We start from the raw sequence: 15,627 nt of genomic DNA, 5'->3' as shown, positions 1-15,627 counted from the left end.
TCTTTACATCTATTATGACAACTTCCTGCATTGGTTGCACTTCTTTCATTTTCCCACAGAACAACTGATAGTAGAAATCAGCGTGCCTTACAAAAGAGTGTACCTACCTTATTAATTTTAAAAACATCTTGTGTGTTCCTTATTGTGTCAATTTTAATTCTTTGCTTATCTATTATGTTCTTGAAAATATTTTGTATAATTGTTTTTAAGGAATGGAATAAGACATCATTTATTTGATTTTTTTAGAACAATATTTTGATGCTGATATTTTTGACTGTACCAGCAGTTTTATATTTTGCCACGTTGTTTCTTTTACTGTTTTTTTTTTTTTCGATCATAACAATTATATGATTGACATACCAATCGTATAATCCAATCCTAATCATTATTTGTACTATTTTGTGTGCTTTTCAGATCTGGTTTGAAAGCATCAGCAGTGCTGCTTCCTCTTCTTGGCACTACCTGGGTATTTGGAATCTTGGCTGTCAATCAAGATGTCGGCATGTTTCATTATCTATTTGCCATATTCAACTGCCTTCAGGGTCTCTTCATCTTTATGTTCCACTGTGTCTTCAATGAAAAGGTATCAGCAATTAGCTATTTTGTTTTCTGTGAAAGTGTTATGAAATGAGTCCCCAGGAGATTTAAATTGGGCCTTAGTAACAAAGGTTGATGTGAAAGAAACTTTGGGTTTCTTCATGTCAGTGCATATACAGTGATGTATTGAGAGTTTGTATATAGAGTATGTAATGTATATTTTCCCTTTTTGATTCCCACAATCATACCTTCTATGCTCAATGATTTGTGTCTACACTTACCGACTCGTCTCCATGATATTCAATAATCCACCATACTAAATCTACCTGTACATCATGTAATCTTACATGAAAGTTGCATATTTTCCTGCCCTTGTGTAATTGTGGTATGATTTCTATCTTTATTTTGTATGCTGCAGGTACGCCTTGGTTGGAGACAGAAGTGGGCACGTATGCGAGGAAAGAAAGGACCATTAGATGCCACCTATGCAACTGAAACCACATTCATGGTAAGTAGAGTTATCAACACTTACACATTGGGTATAAATTGATCGTTATCAGTATTGCTAAGAAAAGTACTCAACACAAACAATTGCAATTTGATGTCCTAGTTGTTGATTTGTTATTAACTAATGTTTGTATTTTATTGTATACAGCGTTCAGCATTGGCGTATTCATCCCGTGATGGTACACCGGCCAGATTCAACATTGGCACATCAACTGGATCCACAGGTAGCAGTAGGACCACTAGCAAAACTAGTACTAGTAATTTATATCGTCCTGATGGCTATCTGCGCAACACAAGCACATCAACTACCTCACCTCCATCTGTTGTACCTGAATTTGCTACTGCACGTATGTATTACATAAGTCGTGTGTAGCTATCATGTATGAGTGACTTGGCATGTAATCACTGTGTACTTTAGACGATTATCTGTCAAACTGTGTGTTAGGTACATGCTGTATATGGTCCTAGAGATCAGCATCCATCCATCTAGCTTGTGCATTGCAAGTTAGCTGATAACCATTTGGGGGGGGGGGGGGGCAAGCATGTTACTGTTAAGGAATAATATCGTTATTTTAGAATTGGGAGGCAGTAAATAATACAATAACCAGGTTATAAGGATAATTTATATTGAGTACATTTGTATTTGACTCGAAAGGCAGTGACTGGTTTATTTCTGTTCTCTAAAAGCATTTCTGTGTGTGCTTACATCTATATGGAAAATGAAATCATTTTACCCAATGATTCATTACTGTTTTTTTTTAACAATATGTATCGGACTGGCAGTAACGTAAAGGGCAATGATAACGTTATGGTGGGAGCCTCTAATAACTTAAACAAAATTTAAGCTCTCTGAATTCCTTAATCAAAGTAAATTGAGCTTAAGATTACTTAGGCAATAATTTGACCGTGTAATTACTTTGTTTTAGCATTCTATAATTTAACCTCTGTCTATTTATCAATTCTTCTTCTCACAATTATCCCTTTGCAAATAGATAGTTAGTAACAAAATGTGTTTCATGCTACATCCAAGGAGGTACAGCTATTGGACGATAATTACTGTATTCTTCCTGTCTCTAATGGCTTTCTGATCTGTCCTTGCACACAATTTAGAACTTGTGATGGTAGAATGCCAGAAGAATTGTTTGAAATCGCAATGAACTTGAATGTTATTGTAGACTATATGTAATGTCATGAATGTGTGTGCGTCCTTCTGATACCTGTCATCATAAGTGGTACCTCCATAATACCATCTCCAACTCACTGCCCATCCAAGGTGCCACTTTGTTGAATGAAATCCACTCTCAAAACATCCCATACCCATAGCTTCTATCATAAATTGCTTATAAGCCGTAGTTATTTCTATTTTCTGCCACCGAACAACTTACTAGAATGTGTGTTATCTTTCCGACAGCTGCCTATCGTGGGTACAACTTCAGTAATATCAAGCCTAACCCTGATGGTATGCACTCACTTTTATATAGAATCCTTTCTCATAGTTGTATTAAACTTAAACCTGTCTAATCAGGCTCCCCAGTGTGCACCAAACTTTCTGTGTTACCAGTACATCCTTGTCCATATATAGTGCTTGCATGCTGTATCATGTCTTTCCATTATTGACACCTCCACATACCGTATGATTGCATCAACACTACTGGCACCGTACTAGGTAGAAAGTTACTTATCAATGTCAGTGTGGGTGTGGATTATTTATTCATTTATTTATCATGACTCTCATTACAGATCCAGATACTGGTGAAGCCGATCCTAAGAATGTCCGTTTATTAGGTAAGTCTGAGATAATTGTCTTCTTTCAGCTGGCTAGTTTCAGCTAATTTCACATTTTATTTCAGAGTGAATCTTTCGTGGCATTATCGTTCATCTTTCTCTAACTTGTTCATTTCTTTGCCTCCATTCTTCACTACTTCTTTTCAGCCTGGTATTATGCTAATAAACTTGGCAGAGGTGATGGTAGTAGAAGGGGTAAGGGGTTCCACTCCTTATTTCTAATTCAGCTTAGTTTCTTAGTTTTCTCCCATATCTGGTACACCTATAATTTTCTTTCCCCCCCCCCCCCCTTATAGTCTGCTGTGCATGGTTTACCCACTTTAAGTCTCTGTCATTGTGTACTTCAGCTTTCATCTGAGCTGCTTTCCATTAAAATGTACCAGAATCACCATCTTCTGAGTCGTATTGTGAAAACTGTTTTTATTTATTTAGCTCCTCTGCACTAGTTTGTAAAAGCTATTCTAATTGATAGAAATTCCCTATGACATCACACTTTGCTGATCTTCAGCCAATCAGAAGAGTTTTCTGTAAGGAATGGATGGTAAATTATTGCAGGGCAGTTGTATTGCTATTGTATTGTAGTGCCATTAATCACTCATCTTTAACTTCATATTTAACAGTAAAACATCACCTATGTAAAATGCACAAGGTATAATCCCATTTCAATTCTTTTACATATAGGTGCTCATGATTCTGATTCTGAAAGCGACCTTTCAGTTGGTCGGGAACCAGACAACATGTCATTAGCCTCATCTCATTCATCGGATGAAGATGACGATGGAAGTAGAGTGAAAAATACAACTGGACAAGACTGGCAGAAGATGCCAAATAAAGCAAATGGTATGACTCATCATAGTTCTTCTGCATGTAAATTAAATTTTTTCTTGCTCCAAATACTCGTTTCAACATCTGTTCACGCCTCCAATTAGCTTTACTCATTTGTGGCTAAAATTCTTCCCTCTTCCCTTCAAAATCAGATGTACATCAAGGATGTTTATAATCTAAAAGCTTTGTTTCTCCCGGGACTGACTGATGCTTAGTTATCACATTGCTTGGTTCATATAGTGCTATGTAACTTTCTGTCACACGACACTTCATCAAATCATACATAGTCTCAGAATGAAATCTTGATAGGGGACAGTCCTTTCCATCATCTTTGTCCTACTAGATCATGCTATTTGTCTTGATATTCACAGTACATGTCTCTAAAACCTAATCAGTTTACATTAATTACAACTGCATGTTTCTGCTTGTGTTATTAGAACGTATGAATGCTGTCAAAAATATCTATCCTTCCATGCACAGTACACCCAAAGGTAGGACCACTCTCTCTTCAACAATTTTTTTTTTGCAGCTCCCGTTAACTTTATAGAACTATATAGAACTGACTCTTGCATGTTTTAGACTCTTGATGAACTTTGACCCCATTCATCATTTCAACTTTGCATTGGTAGAATCATTATATAATCACCTATTTCAAGTATATAGTCTTCATTTTCCAGCTCATGGGTGATTCCATTATATAGGAATGAGTGGGGGTGGTGGGTTTACATTACCGGTATGAGATTATGAGGAAGGGGTGTCGCAATGAGTATCCTAGGGCATGATAACAGTTCTAACTTAGTTTCAACCCCTCCCACACATCCACTCATCCAATCCTCATTTTAACCCAACTTTCTTTCTCTTGCAACCATTTATCATGTACCAGATGATGATGATGATGATTGGTGTTTTAGGCCTGGTAAGAATCCTCCTCCTTGGCACCCCAGAACAAAAAACACAGGTGTATATCATTTTGCATGTCTTGCACTGCTGCTTGTCTTGCACTCAAATTTTCATTCACCCCTTACTCTAGTACCAGAGTGGTGCTAGCCATGGATAGTAATGTTTTCTATATTTTCTCTGCCGCACATGCTCATTGCTTTAACTATTTCATTTTGTTTTTATTTTTCTCTTTGAACTCCAACACTTAACTGTTGTAACTTTTCACGAAGTAAATCTATGTATTGTGAAGTACATTGCTGGAAATAATTTTTGCTGGAAAGACATTTTGACTATTTCGTGTGAAGTTGATTTTCACTGAGTTTAATGTTAAATATGTATTTTTTTAACTGATTCATTCTTTCAGCGAAAATAAATCCCAAGTAAAAAAAGTAATTTACCGTAATTGTGTTAATTTTTCATAAATTTTTATCAAAGCCTGTGACAAATATTATGAACATTAGCAAAGAAATTATAAAAAATAAATATATAAATTTATCATATGGTGCATCCAGGAAATAGTATGGAGTTCAAAGGAATAATTTGTGATACAAAAATGCATGGTTGTGCTTTGAATTTGACAGAGAAAATATGATATATGAATTGTTGTACGGGTTTGTTCCTTCATTTCTTTATTTTCACTTTCTCATTCATATCATCAATTCTTTTCTTCCCTTTCTTCATCTACTAATTTTCAGTTGACTGGAATTTCAATCCTGGTAAGAAACCAGTAGCTTTTGTGATATATGTTCTACAACCTAGAGTGTTTCGTAACAATGTTTTTGAGAGTATTGTGGACAATTCAAAACAGGACTGTTGTCACAACTGCACATGTGCCCATTCTTCTGTTCTGTTATAGTTTTCTGGTTTGGTTTTTACCTACATCACGCATGTTATATGCAGTTGAAAACTTAAACTTTACTCATAGCATATCATGACAAAGTACCTTTAACTATGACCAAGCATAACACAACTGTTTTAAAGTTACTCATTCAACTGGATTTTTAAAAGGTCTCTTAAAACTTGTCATTATCAATATGTAAACATTCATTTGTGTAGGGCCTCCCTCTCAATGGTAAAGTGCAGTTCTGACAATAGTAAAGGTTGAAAGCCAACCTCCAATACTCTCTTAGCACATAGGAAATATTTCTTCATTTTCTTAGATTTGACAATGTGTACACTGCACCAGTGAATATTGTATTATGTGTGATCAGTGTCAATGTCTCTATACGTACTGTATTGGCTTAAAAAGTGCGTCTAGAATAGAATTGCATGTAAATAAAAAATGTTATTTATTGTATACTGGGTCAATCAAATATGACTTACCGTATTTAGACAATAGACACACTTATGTAATACAACAAATACAATACCAGGTATATTTATTTGTATAAAGTGTTTTGAGTTATTTGCAATAAAATGTACCTCCAACAAAACAGTACAATTCACTTTCTGTTCTATTGTAATCACATATATGCACTATTGTTAAGTATTAGGCCAACAACAAAAAAATTACTTTTGCTTCTTGAATTAGAGAAAATTGAAAAATTATGCATTCTGTATAAAGATTATTCAATACCACAACAAGATATATATTCAACATTTACCATTTATTAAATAATGCTATCGAATACACAAATTAAATTTTTCAACACCAGGCTTTTTGCCAAAATTTCTCTGCAATTTTTTCTTGTATTCTTCAATATTTCTGAGAATGAACCAGAATTTTCAGTTTTTGCTCAAAAAATTTGCCATTTTTGACCTAATCTTTTGAAGAAAAGTGCAGACTATAAACAAGACTGTTTTGTAAATTTGTGATGAAAAAAGAAAACTGATGGTGAAACGATAGGTTTATTTGGATTGACAACGTACCCTCTGAAACTGACACTGAAACAAACATTTTCCCCATTCTACCAAATTATGCTTACTTTACTGGTACACAAAAAAAGCAAAAGCTATTTTTTGATTGGTCTTAATCATTAACCAGTTTTACTGAGAGTAGATATCGATATTTATTTGAAAACTAAATGATGGCCATATGTATTGTTTGTATATGACACATTGTGATGACAGTAGCATTTTAACCACTCTATCGCTGTTGTGCTTTCCATGTTACTTAACTTTTTGATTGTTGAGAACTGAAAACTTGGATGATCTGTCATAGAGGGATTGATTTATAATAAATATTCTGCATGTTGTTAGTCATAGATGTAAAAATTTTACTTACATTTACTCTCTTTATTTATGTCATAGGAGTTAGCACACCACCTACTGAAAATGGAATCAAGAAGAATCCCTGGCCAGGAGAACCGTTTTCAACAACTGCCAGTGAGAGCGAGTCGCGGACAACACCACGTCCCGGTATTTTAAAACATAGAGATGTGAGAAAAGAGATCAACGGTGTCAAAGGATCTAGAGAACTTAACGATTTAAATAGAACACGGAATACTAATATTTCAGCCAGTAATTTATCAACTAGTAATTTATCAAATTCTTCAATACCAATTCATAAAGGTAAGAAAATACTTGTGAAGTAATAGAAACTTATTCTTTTCTGTGTACTTGCATTGAATTTCAGATAGCAGACTGTTGACATTGACACTACATCTGCTGTCTTGATTTATAAATCATCACTATCAAAGTTAGGATTTTTGTGATGTTTTGCATGATAATGTAAACCTCTCCAAGTAAATTCAAGCCAAAACAAATTTAGCTAAATTTATTGGATTCGAAGAAGAGTAGACATATTGCGTTTGACATTGACTCGCATATTGTTATCCCATAAACCCTTCTCCTTGTCCAATATGCCTCTGTGGAGGATTCATTGTTTAAATAAATGACCTTATGCTGGTTTCATCGTAGTAAATCGAGCAACTTAGAATAGTCTAAACATGCCATGTGTGTAGTTGTTTTACAACTCGTGGTACACATTTGATAGATTATGTACACTGGTTACAACACACGAACCACTCGCACTTCAAATATGTCATATTCATATGATCATGAGTTATCTGATACATACTGTAAATTTGTTTGAATCGGGGAATTTTGTAGAAGGATTTTTGGCTTTCTCATAATGTTGTCTTCATGAATTCCTTCTAGTTATTAAATCATGGAAACAGCTAGTCAAATGAAGTGCTTTACCGCTTTGCTCTTGTAAAGAAGTCTTGCAATGCTGAACTCATTTTTATCTCTTCTTACCTTACAGTTAATGGAGGTAATAGAAATATAATTCCACTTCCAGTTCCAGAAAGAGTAGATAGTTTACCGCCAGCGTATAATGACATTCATAATTATAAATATGGGGGAGGACAAAATCAAAGCCATTCTTCGTTAGCTTCAAGCAGTACTAGCATCCCACAATCATCTAATCTGTCCAAGTTACCAGTATCAGGACTAGTGCCAAGTTCTGACAGGATAGCAGTCCAAGTTTTAAGACCTAATGGCAACCTTTCAGATTCAGAGTAAGTATTGTTGATGTCACATGACTAGGTCACATGATGTTGAACACGCACACTGACCGAATTAGTATTTGTTAGATGCAGTGTTCTGATATCGACCAATACCAATGTTATACTTAGTGTAATCTGTATTAGAAGCCGTGGATTTTATTAAAATGGTACAATGCAACATAGGGGATGTGGCTTCTATTAGAGCATCTACACATATGAGAAATGGTGAATTTTTGGTTTTCAATTGTTAAAAAAAAATGGGATGCGGCTTCTAATACAGATTTTACGGTACTACAAATTTGTGACATTCTAATTGCAGTGTTACACAATCCTGACACCTAACAGTCAAACCAATCAGGGAGCAGCTTGTTTGAGATCTTTCTTCAACACATCAAATTCTACCTTGTATATGTGCTCTCACTCAACTGCATGAATGTGCAGCAACACTTGAATAAAATTGTCTAATTTTCTTATGTTTCTGTGTATTAACATTCCACATATTAAATAATTGCTATTATAAATTATTTCAGAAACAGTAGTAATGAGACATCCGTGTGATGGCTGGAAAGAAGGACAAGTCTACATTAGATACAGAAACAAGATTGACATTGCTGTAAAACTAAATTGAAGCTCAATTCTTTTGTAAATACAGTAATTCTGTTATGTAATTTTATAGTATACTATGCCTGGTCAACAAAAATCAACATAACTAGGATACATTGTGTATTCCTTATGGGGGGGTCCCTATGGCTTCATCTTGTACACCTCTCCAGTCTTCCATCCTTGTTGTATATTTTACCAATTATGTAATTAATTTTTGAATTGGCAGGTCAGAGGTCACATCCTGCCAGATTATGTTAATATGTTGGATCTTGACAGTGTCTGTCTTGTTTCTTTCTTTTTTTATTTTAAGCCATTGATCACTTTTGTCAAGAGATTTTTAATATATTGTAGACATTTTCTTTTTTATATTTTGTACCTTATGTTTAAGACATTACGAGGTTCATTAAAAACTGGAGGAGTTTTAATGATTTGTTTTTGAATGTTTTTTTAATACAATACAAACAAGAGGAGTTCCAGAAACAGATTGAAGTTCACCTGTGTGGATTTTCATATTTTTTTTTATTACAAAACGCAGTTGAACTATTAAGATGGGAAGATATAAATTTGTAGTTTGGCATTCCTCGAGAAAGGACCATGACTTTTGTTCAAAATAAACCTACATGTATTGCTGTTCAAAATACAAACATTATGAATTTTATCTCTGACTAACAACTTTGAATTTCTGATAGTAGACTGTTCCCAGTCCATGAATTATGATATATAAATTTAATAAAATAAAGTGTTTTGAGAGGGAGATATTTTTATCTTATGAATATTTGTATATGTAGTATTAAATTGAGCTCAGTTCTGCATCATCTATATACATGTGATGTGCAAAGTACTGTTGGTATGTCGAAAATGAGTGTTTAAGTCTCACTGTTTTGAGTACATTCACAGTAGTTTCAGATTTGTCATAGTTCGTTCCAGTTTTAGCTGCCATGTGTAAATTATATGATCATGTTTCTCTATTTATTTCTCTTTGGATTTAGCTCAGGTAGTTATCTTTCACAGAGGTGGGTGGACCTTGGATTGTCGCTCTTTTTGTCTAAATGCATTGCTTATTGATTTACCAAAGACTGCAAATTTCACTTGGCCTGGGCATGGTTAGCAACTAGTTTCTCTACGGCTATAGAAAAACTGAGCATGCTCAGACTTCATAGGATGCCAAGATGAGAATAGAGCATGCTCAGTTATTCTAAAACTTTATGTATAAATCCTCTGCTCATACTTAAAATGCTGCTATGCAAATGAAGCCGACTCGAACTATGTTTTTGAACTCTGAAAGTTTTTCACTATGTATTTTCTGTGAGACTTTAACAATGTTGTAAAGTACAGTCTGTTTGTTTGGACAGAAAAAAAGAGATTGTATTTCTAATATTTCTTCATATAGTGGATAATAATTATGAAAGTTAAAAACTTATGATTGTAGTGATCAACTTGTAAAAAAAATATATTGATCTTAGATGTTCAGTCATTTCTCGTATGTGTTGGTCAGTTTGTCATTAGAAAAGTAGATTAATGCAGAGTGCAAATATTGTCTTAAACACCATGGACTGTGATAGTATGATACCATAGTGATGTAATGAAAAAAAAACAAGATCAGCTAATGAGAGTGATTCTTGAGTCTGGAGTTCAATGCAGTCTGTCAGAGTATGTCTGTCAGTTCTTATTTTGTATCATATTGTCCAAAAACTCTTTGCATTGTGTATTAAAAAGTCATTCAAATCTGCAGACTGTTTGAATTGATAGCGTTTTCGTAACAGGTTAAATTGTTGGTCATGTTTTTATGTCAGTTCAATATCATTCACAGTCTTGTATTTTGTCAGCGCAGTCTTTTTGTGTATAGCAATTTTTTTTTTTTAATTTCGAGTCATTGATGCTTATTACCATTCAAGTTCTGTAATATATTTCTTTTACGATGCAAAATGAATGGCTTTTTATTAAAATTGTCACCTTGACAAAAATGTAATAAATCCTCTCTTGTTTTCATTAGCTTTTCCAATAAAATGTATATGTAGAAGTGGAGGGGGGTTGTTGATCCAATGTTTACGCAAACTTGTCAACAATATCACTTATATCAGCCATCAGAGTTGGATCATAAATTGAACATTATGAAGTTCGACAATTTTGTTATGCAAATGTTATGAAAGCAATGACTACAATTCCGAAATGTCAATGCACACATGTACTGCATGTCGCATTGTGTAATACGTTATAGAACTTTATAGTATTTGCAGACACAACTTTTAGTATGTCCTCCAATTTTTAGACCTACCTGTGTAACCAGTGGATGAGTGCATGTTTTTTAGTAACTGTTGCGGGAGTGATACAGATTCAATATGGGGGTCAAAACCACTGGCTGTGTTCCAGGCAAATTTTCGATTTGCTGTATGGAAGCGTCACTGGAATATGTACTTTTGTGTTTGAAGATCCGTCCTATATGTATGTTAGGATACATGTCTCTGACCATTCCTGAGTCTGTCCGTCGGTCTGTCCAGAGTCATATTTCAGAATCCTGTGGACCGATTTCGTTCATTCTTTGCATGTGCCTAGTACTTTATGTGGGACATGCACATGCAGTGGTTTAGCGTTTCGATTCAAAATGGCCGACTGGCAGCCATCTTTCTTTTTGAAAATATTGTATTTTGGACATGCTTTGTCAGTTTTCATTCAAATTTAGTACATGGATCATACATGTTAGGATACATGTCATGACGATTTATTTCACAATTGGATCAAAGATGGCCGACTGGCAGCCATCTTGTTTTTTGAAAATGTCGTATTTTGAACATGCTTTGTCAGTTTTCATTCAAATTTAGTACATGGACCATACATGTCTCTGACCGTCCGTGAGTTCCTGAGTCTGTCCGTCCATCCATCCGTCCGTCCGTCCGCCCGCCCGTCAGTCTGTCTAGAGTCGTATTTCAGAATCCTGTGGACCGATTCCGTTCATTCTTTGCATGTGCCGAGTACCTTATGTGGGACATATGCACATGCAGTGGTTTAGCAATTCGATTCAAAATGGCCGACTGGCAGCCATCTTTCTTTTTGAAAATGTTGTATTTTGGACATGCTTTATCAGTTGTCATTCAAACTTGGTACATAGATTATACATGTTAGAATACATGATGATTTATTTCACAATTGGATCAAAGGTGGTCGACTGGCAGGCATCTTGTTTTTGTTTTTTTATGAGGTATCTTGGACATGCTCTGTCAGTTTTCATTCAAATTTGGCACATACATGTACTTTATACATATTAGGATGCATATCCATGATAATTTGTTTCAAAATCTGGTCAAGGATGGCCAATTGACAGCCATCCGACTTTTTGGCCTTCCAACTATATTTCCACAATTTATGTACCATTTTTTTTCGTATTTGGCACATACATCATGCATATCAGTGTGTTTCATAATCAGATCAAAGATGGCCGAATAACGCCTGTTTTTATTTTTGGCCATATTACTACTACATGGAACACGTGTTTTGATGTAAATAATTGAGTTCCAAGGACACTCCCCTCCGCTTTAATATGACGAGCACAAAGAGAACTTAATTTAACGGGGACTGTCATTTTCAATGACTTGTTTCACCATAAAATTATGTTCCGTTGCGGGTAAAAGTAACAGAATGACCCCATGCTGCATGGAGACATAGATGGGTCATCAAAGCACAAACAACTTGAATAACTGATCCAAGTCCATAGAAGTGACACCACAAATCATGATCAAATCACTTAATTGTTGTAACATATCTCAGACTTCCTTGATAATATGCATTTTTGCTGGTAAGTGACCCAACCCTAATGTTGAACAATTCTTGAAACAAGATCAGGTGGGACAGATGACAGATTCACTTCTCTTGATGTACAAAAATCCTGAAATCGCGCAATAAGTTTGGTCAACACGAGTGCACACAGAGCAAATGGGTCATGGCTGTTGAGAGTCATGTAGTCAATGAAATCAGCATTGATTACTAATGCTGCTGCTGATAAAGGTTGTGTCCAAAGTATGCATTGCCTTGGTTAGCACATTGTCAGAAAACGGGGGTTGCCAGACTATGTAGTATTCCTCGCTCCACAGCAGACTGCTTGAATAAATGTTGGCTGGATGTGGGATATTTTCCCAGTATGCAAATCAGGAACCTACAGTTCTTCATTCGAATATATGTATTGTGAAGCAGCAACAGTATTTAACAGATGAACAGTTATCTTGTCATGGTGAATGATTATACAAATTATTCATTCTCCTAACTAGTTAGTTTGTCAATATCTAGTGAAACTTTAGTGCTTTATCAATTAAATAAAAATGTGTTGAAACTTAAATTAATTTTATTGTTTTAAACCATCAGAGGATTTTTAAAAGAATTACGTATTATTTGTCAGTTTGTTGGGTATTTAATTTATTATGAATCAAGAGACAAACTTGTGGTAAAAGTATGTATTAGCTCAATAGAATTCAATTACAAATGGGAAATATTTACCCCAGACCATTCGTCCCGGTGTTATCGCTATCGCCACACGTGTGGCGATAGCGATAACACCGGGACGAATGGTCTGGGGTAGGAAATATTTGGACACGCATTTAAGGTTATGATCATATCACGATCGCATTGTGGCATTTCTTCTATTAACCGTGATTGTAACAATTATTTAAACATTTTGAATGGTGAAATTCACTGTAATTAATTTTCTCGATTAAAAATAGCCGGAAATGTAAGTATAGCAAAATTCATCAAAATAATTATATTAGAGCTAAAGTGTCAATATAGCTTATTGCGGGTGAGTCGTTACATGCGCATGCGTCGGATGGCCATGGCGTGCCACTTTTTACAAACAAGCGTCTACCCTTGAGCCTTTGCGTTTTCAGTGTGTGTTGTTATTGTCGCTTGGGACCCAATTTCCGCGCGTGCGCAGGTGACGACCCTCCCGCTTTAATGTGCTGTCCAAAATAGACATTATCAATGTCTCAGTACTTGTTACATTATAAGTATACAGCTCAACAGCAAATTATAAAGGTGCAATACAATGTTCAATAAAGAAAAATTGTTCTTTTTGTTAGTCCCCATTCGAATGAACTTCGAAACGGGGACTTATAATCGGTCTTTGTCTGTCCATTTTTATTCATAATTGGCACATACATCATACATATAGGAATACATGGTCATATCATTTTTTTCCACAATCAGGTCAAAGATGGCCGAGTGGCATCCATCTTGATTTTTTGAAAATGTGGTATCTTGGAAAGGATTTGTCAGTTTTCAAATTTGATACAAACATTATACATGTTGAGATGCATGTCCATGATTCATTTCGTGTTTCGTATTTCTGTACAGGAGCAAGGACAAATGAAACAAAAAGTGCATGAATAGCATATCCTGTTTAATTTCTCACCATTTATTACGACTTTGAAAGAGTCATTCAATACATCTCTCTGTTGATACTAAACCAGCCAAGTATTTACTGTTAATTATTAGCTATGCGTTTGGTGCATATTACTTTTTTTTTAGCATGAATAACATTTCCAGCAATTCCAAAAAAACAATTCCAACGGGGAATTGACATTAACATTAACAATGCTTAATTTGTTCTTAATGTTTTTGTCTTTGTGAAGAAGTAGTTGATGAAAGTTATTAGTTATTTGTAAAACCACTAATGGTGAGTTATAAAATGTATCAATAACTGTAACGAGGCTTGAGAAATTCAGTTAAAGAAGAAAAGGTTTTAATTCAGTTCTAGGTAACAGTAGCAAAAGCGACGATGAACAACTTATAGACGTACTGCGCACTGCTCTGATATGGTCTGTGCACATACAATTGCAATCGACCAGCACTTCATTGCAGAAAATTGTTACACACTCTGCCTCCAAAACATCCAGTGGTCGACATCAAAGATAGGAGAGAAGAACACACAGACGTCATCTCTCCGCACACGTTTGAAGGCATGACAAAGTCAATATTATTCCATTCATGCTACAGCGGATGAGCTGACTGACTACGGACGGTAACACTTATTTCATACAACGTATTTGAAGTTATTTAGTCCAAAAAAACATTCAACTGGCCGATTTTCTTCAAACGCTTTCTGTGTTGGTTCAAAACGATCATACATAGAAGAAAGAAAGACATCACAAAACAATGTATATACTTCAATCGTGAAATTGTGATAAATTGAAACTCGATAGTTTGTCAGGATTACAAAACAGTGTGTACCTCCCTAGACGACTATTGTTTTAGTAAAACCTTTAACTATTTTGGAGAACAGTTCGTGAGAGGATATGTAAACACAAATTGGTTAGGTATTCGGGACATTTATATTTTTGAGCTTATTTTTGCTTTACCATCTTGGTTATCTATGACACTTTCATTGGAACCTGAATACATATTACCAGAATACTAGTACATGTTTTAAACTGTGCAAAATAATTAGTGCACATGTTGCAAGGACTTCATTACACGCCTTTCACACTCATTTTATCAATCTAGGCATGTTTTAGATGTCAGGGGAGAAATAAAAACAACTGTTACAAGTAACACAAAAATCAAATTGAAGTTATATTTCGTCCAGTGGAGTGAAGTGATACTCGAAGTCTGAACAAATGTATAAGATAGTCAGAACTATATTAGCATTAAAGTTTATTTTTTATGTTTATACGTACTTCAATTTTTCAGAAACAGATAGATTTTTACAAAGCAAACACTTTCAACGTTGAAAGCAAGAGGCATTATACTGTAAATTACTGTAAAGGCGCCCATTCTAACTCTTTCTTGTGTTGCATTTTGTTTTAATTGGTGTTGTAATCACAAAAAGCGTCAGAAAACGGATACAAACAAATAAACAGCAATTTGAAATGAAATTAAATCGTATGTACGTCGAACGTCGAAAACGTAGTGTTCACCGTATATATAGTCAGCACGCATGATACACTATGTGTATGAAAAAAAATCGGCTCAGACATTTCCCGAAGACCAAATAAATTAA

At 34.9% G+C, this 15,627-nt stretch overlaps 1 protein-coding gene across 6 annotated transcripts in view; it reads left to right on the top strand.

The window, feature by feature from the left end:
- The window catches only part of LOC100369058 (cadherin EGF LAG seven-pass G-type receptor 2), an 86,342-nt gene extending 75,724 nt beyond the window's left edge, over window positions 1-10,618 (top strand). Inside the window, exons 24-35 of one of the 6 annotated variants that reach the window (XM_085497038.1) lie at window positions 415-583; window positions 956-1,045; window positions 1,193-1,391; window positions 2,456-2,503; window positions 2,785-2,829; window positions 3,511-3,669; window positions 4,092-4,145; window positions 4,538-4,570; window positions 5,289-5,309; window positions 6,844-7,104; window positions 7,799-8,054; window positions 8,573-10,618. In XM_085497038.1, coding sequence (XP_085353164.1) covers window positions 415-583; window positions 956-1,045; window positions 1,193-1,391; window positions 2,456-2,503; window positions 2,785-2,829; window positions 3,511-3,669; window positions 4,092-4,145; window positions 4,538-4,570; window positions 5,289-5,309; window positions 6,844-7,104; window positions 7,799-8,054; window positions 8,573-8,600 — 1,363 coding nt within the window. In that variant the 3' untranslated portion in view covers window positions 8,601-10,618. Of the gene's footprint in view, window positions 1-414; window positions 584-955; window positions 1,046-1,192; window positions 1,392-2,455; window positions 2,504-2,784; window positions 2,830-3,510; window positions 3,670-4,091; window positions 4,146-4,537; window positions 4,613-5,288; window positions 5,310-6,843; window positions 7,105-7,798; window positions 8,055-8,572 lie in introns of all 6 variants that reach the window. The other 5 variants (XM_085497041.1, XM_085497039.1, XM_085497037.1 and 2 more) reach the window with 5 other exon arrangements.
- The last annotated feature ends 5,009 nt before the right edge of the window (window positions 10,619-15,627 follow it).

Source organism: Saccoglossus kowalevskii, chromosome 3 (assembly GCF_978046115.1).
Source record: "Saccoglossus kowalevskii chromosome 3, keSacKowa6.1, whole genome shotgun sequence".
Taxonomy (NCBI): domain Eukaryota; kingdom Metazoa; phylum Hemichordata; class Enteropneusta; family Harrimaniidae; genus Saccoglossus; species Saccoglossus kowalevskii.
Note: the sequence above shows the minus strand (reverse complement) of the source record. Positions and strands in the feature narration are given on the sequence as shown.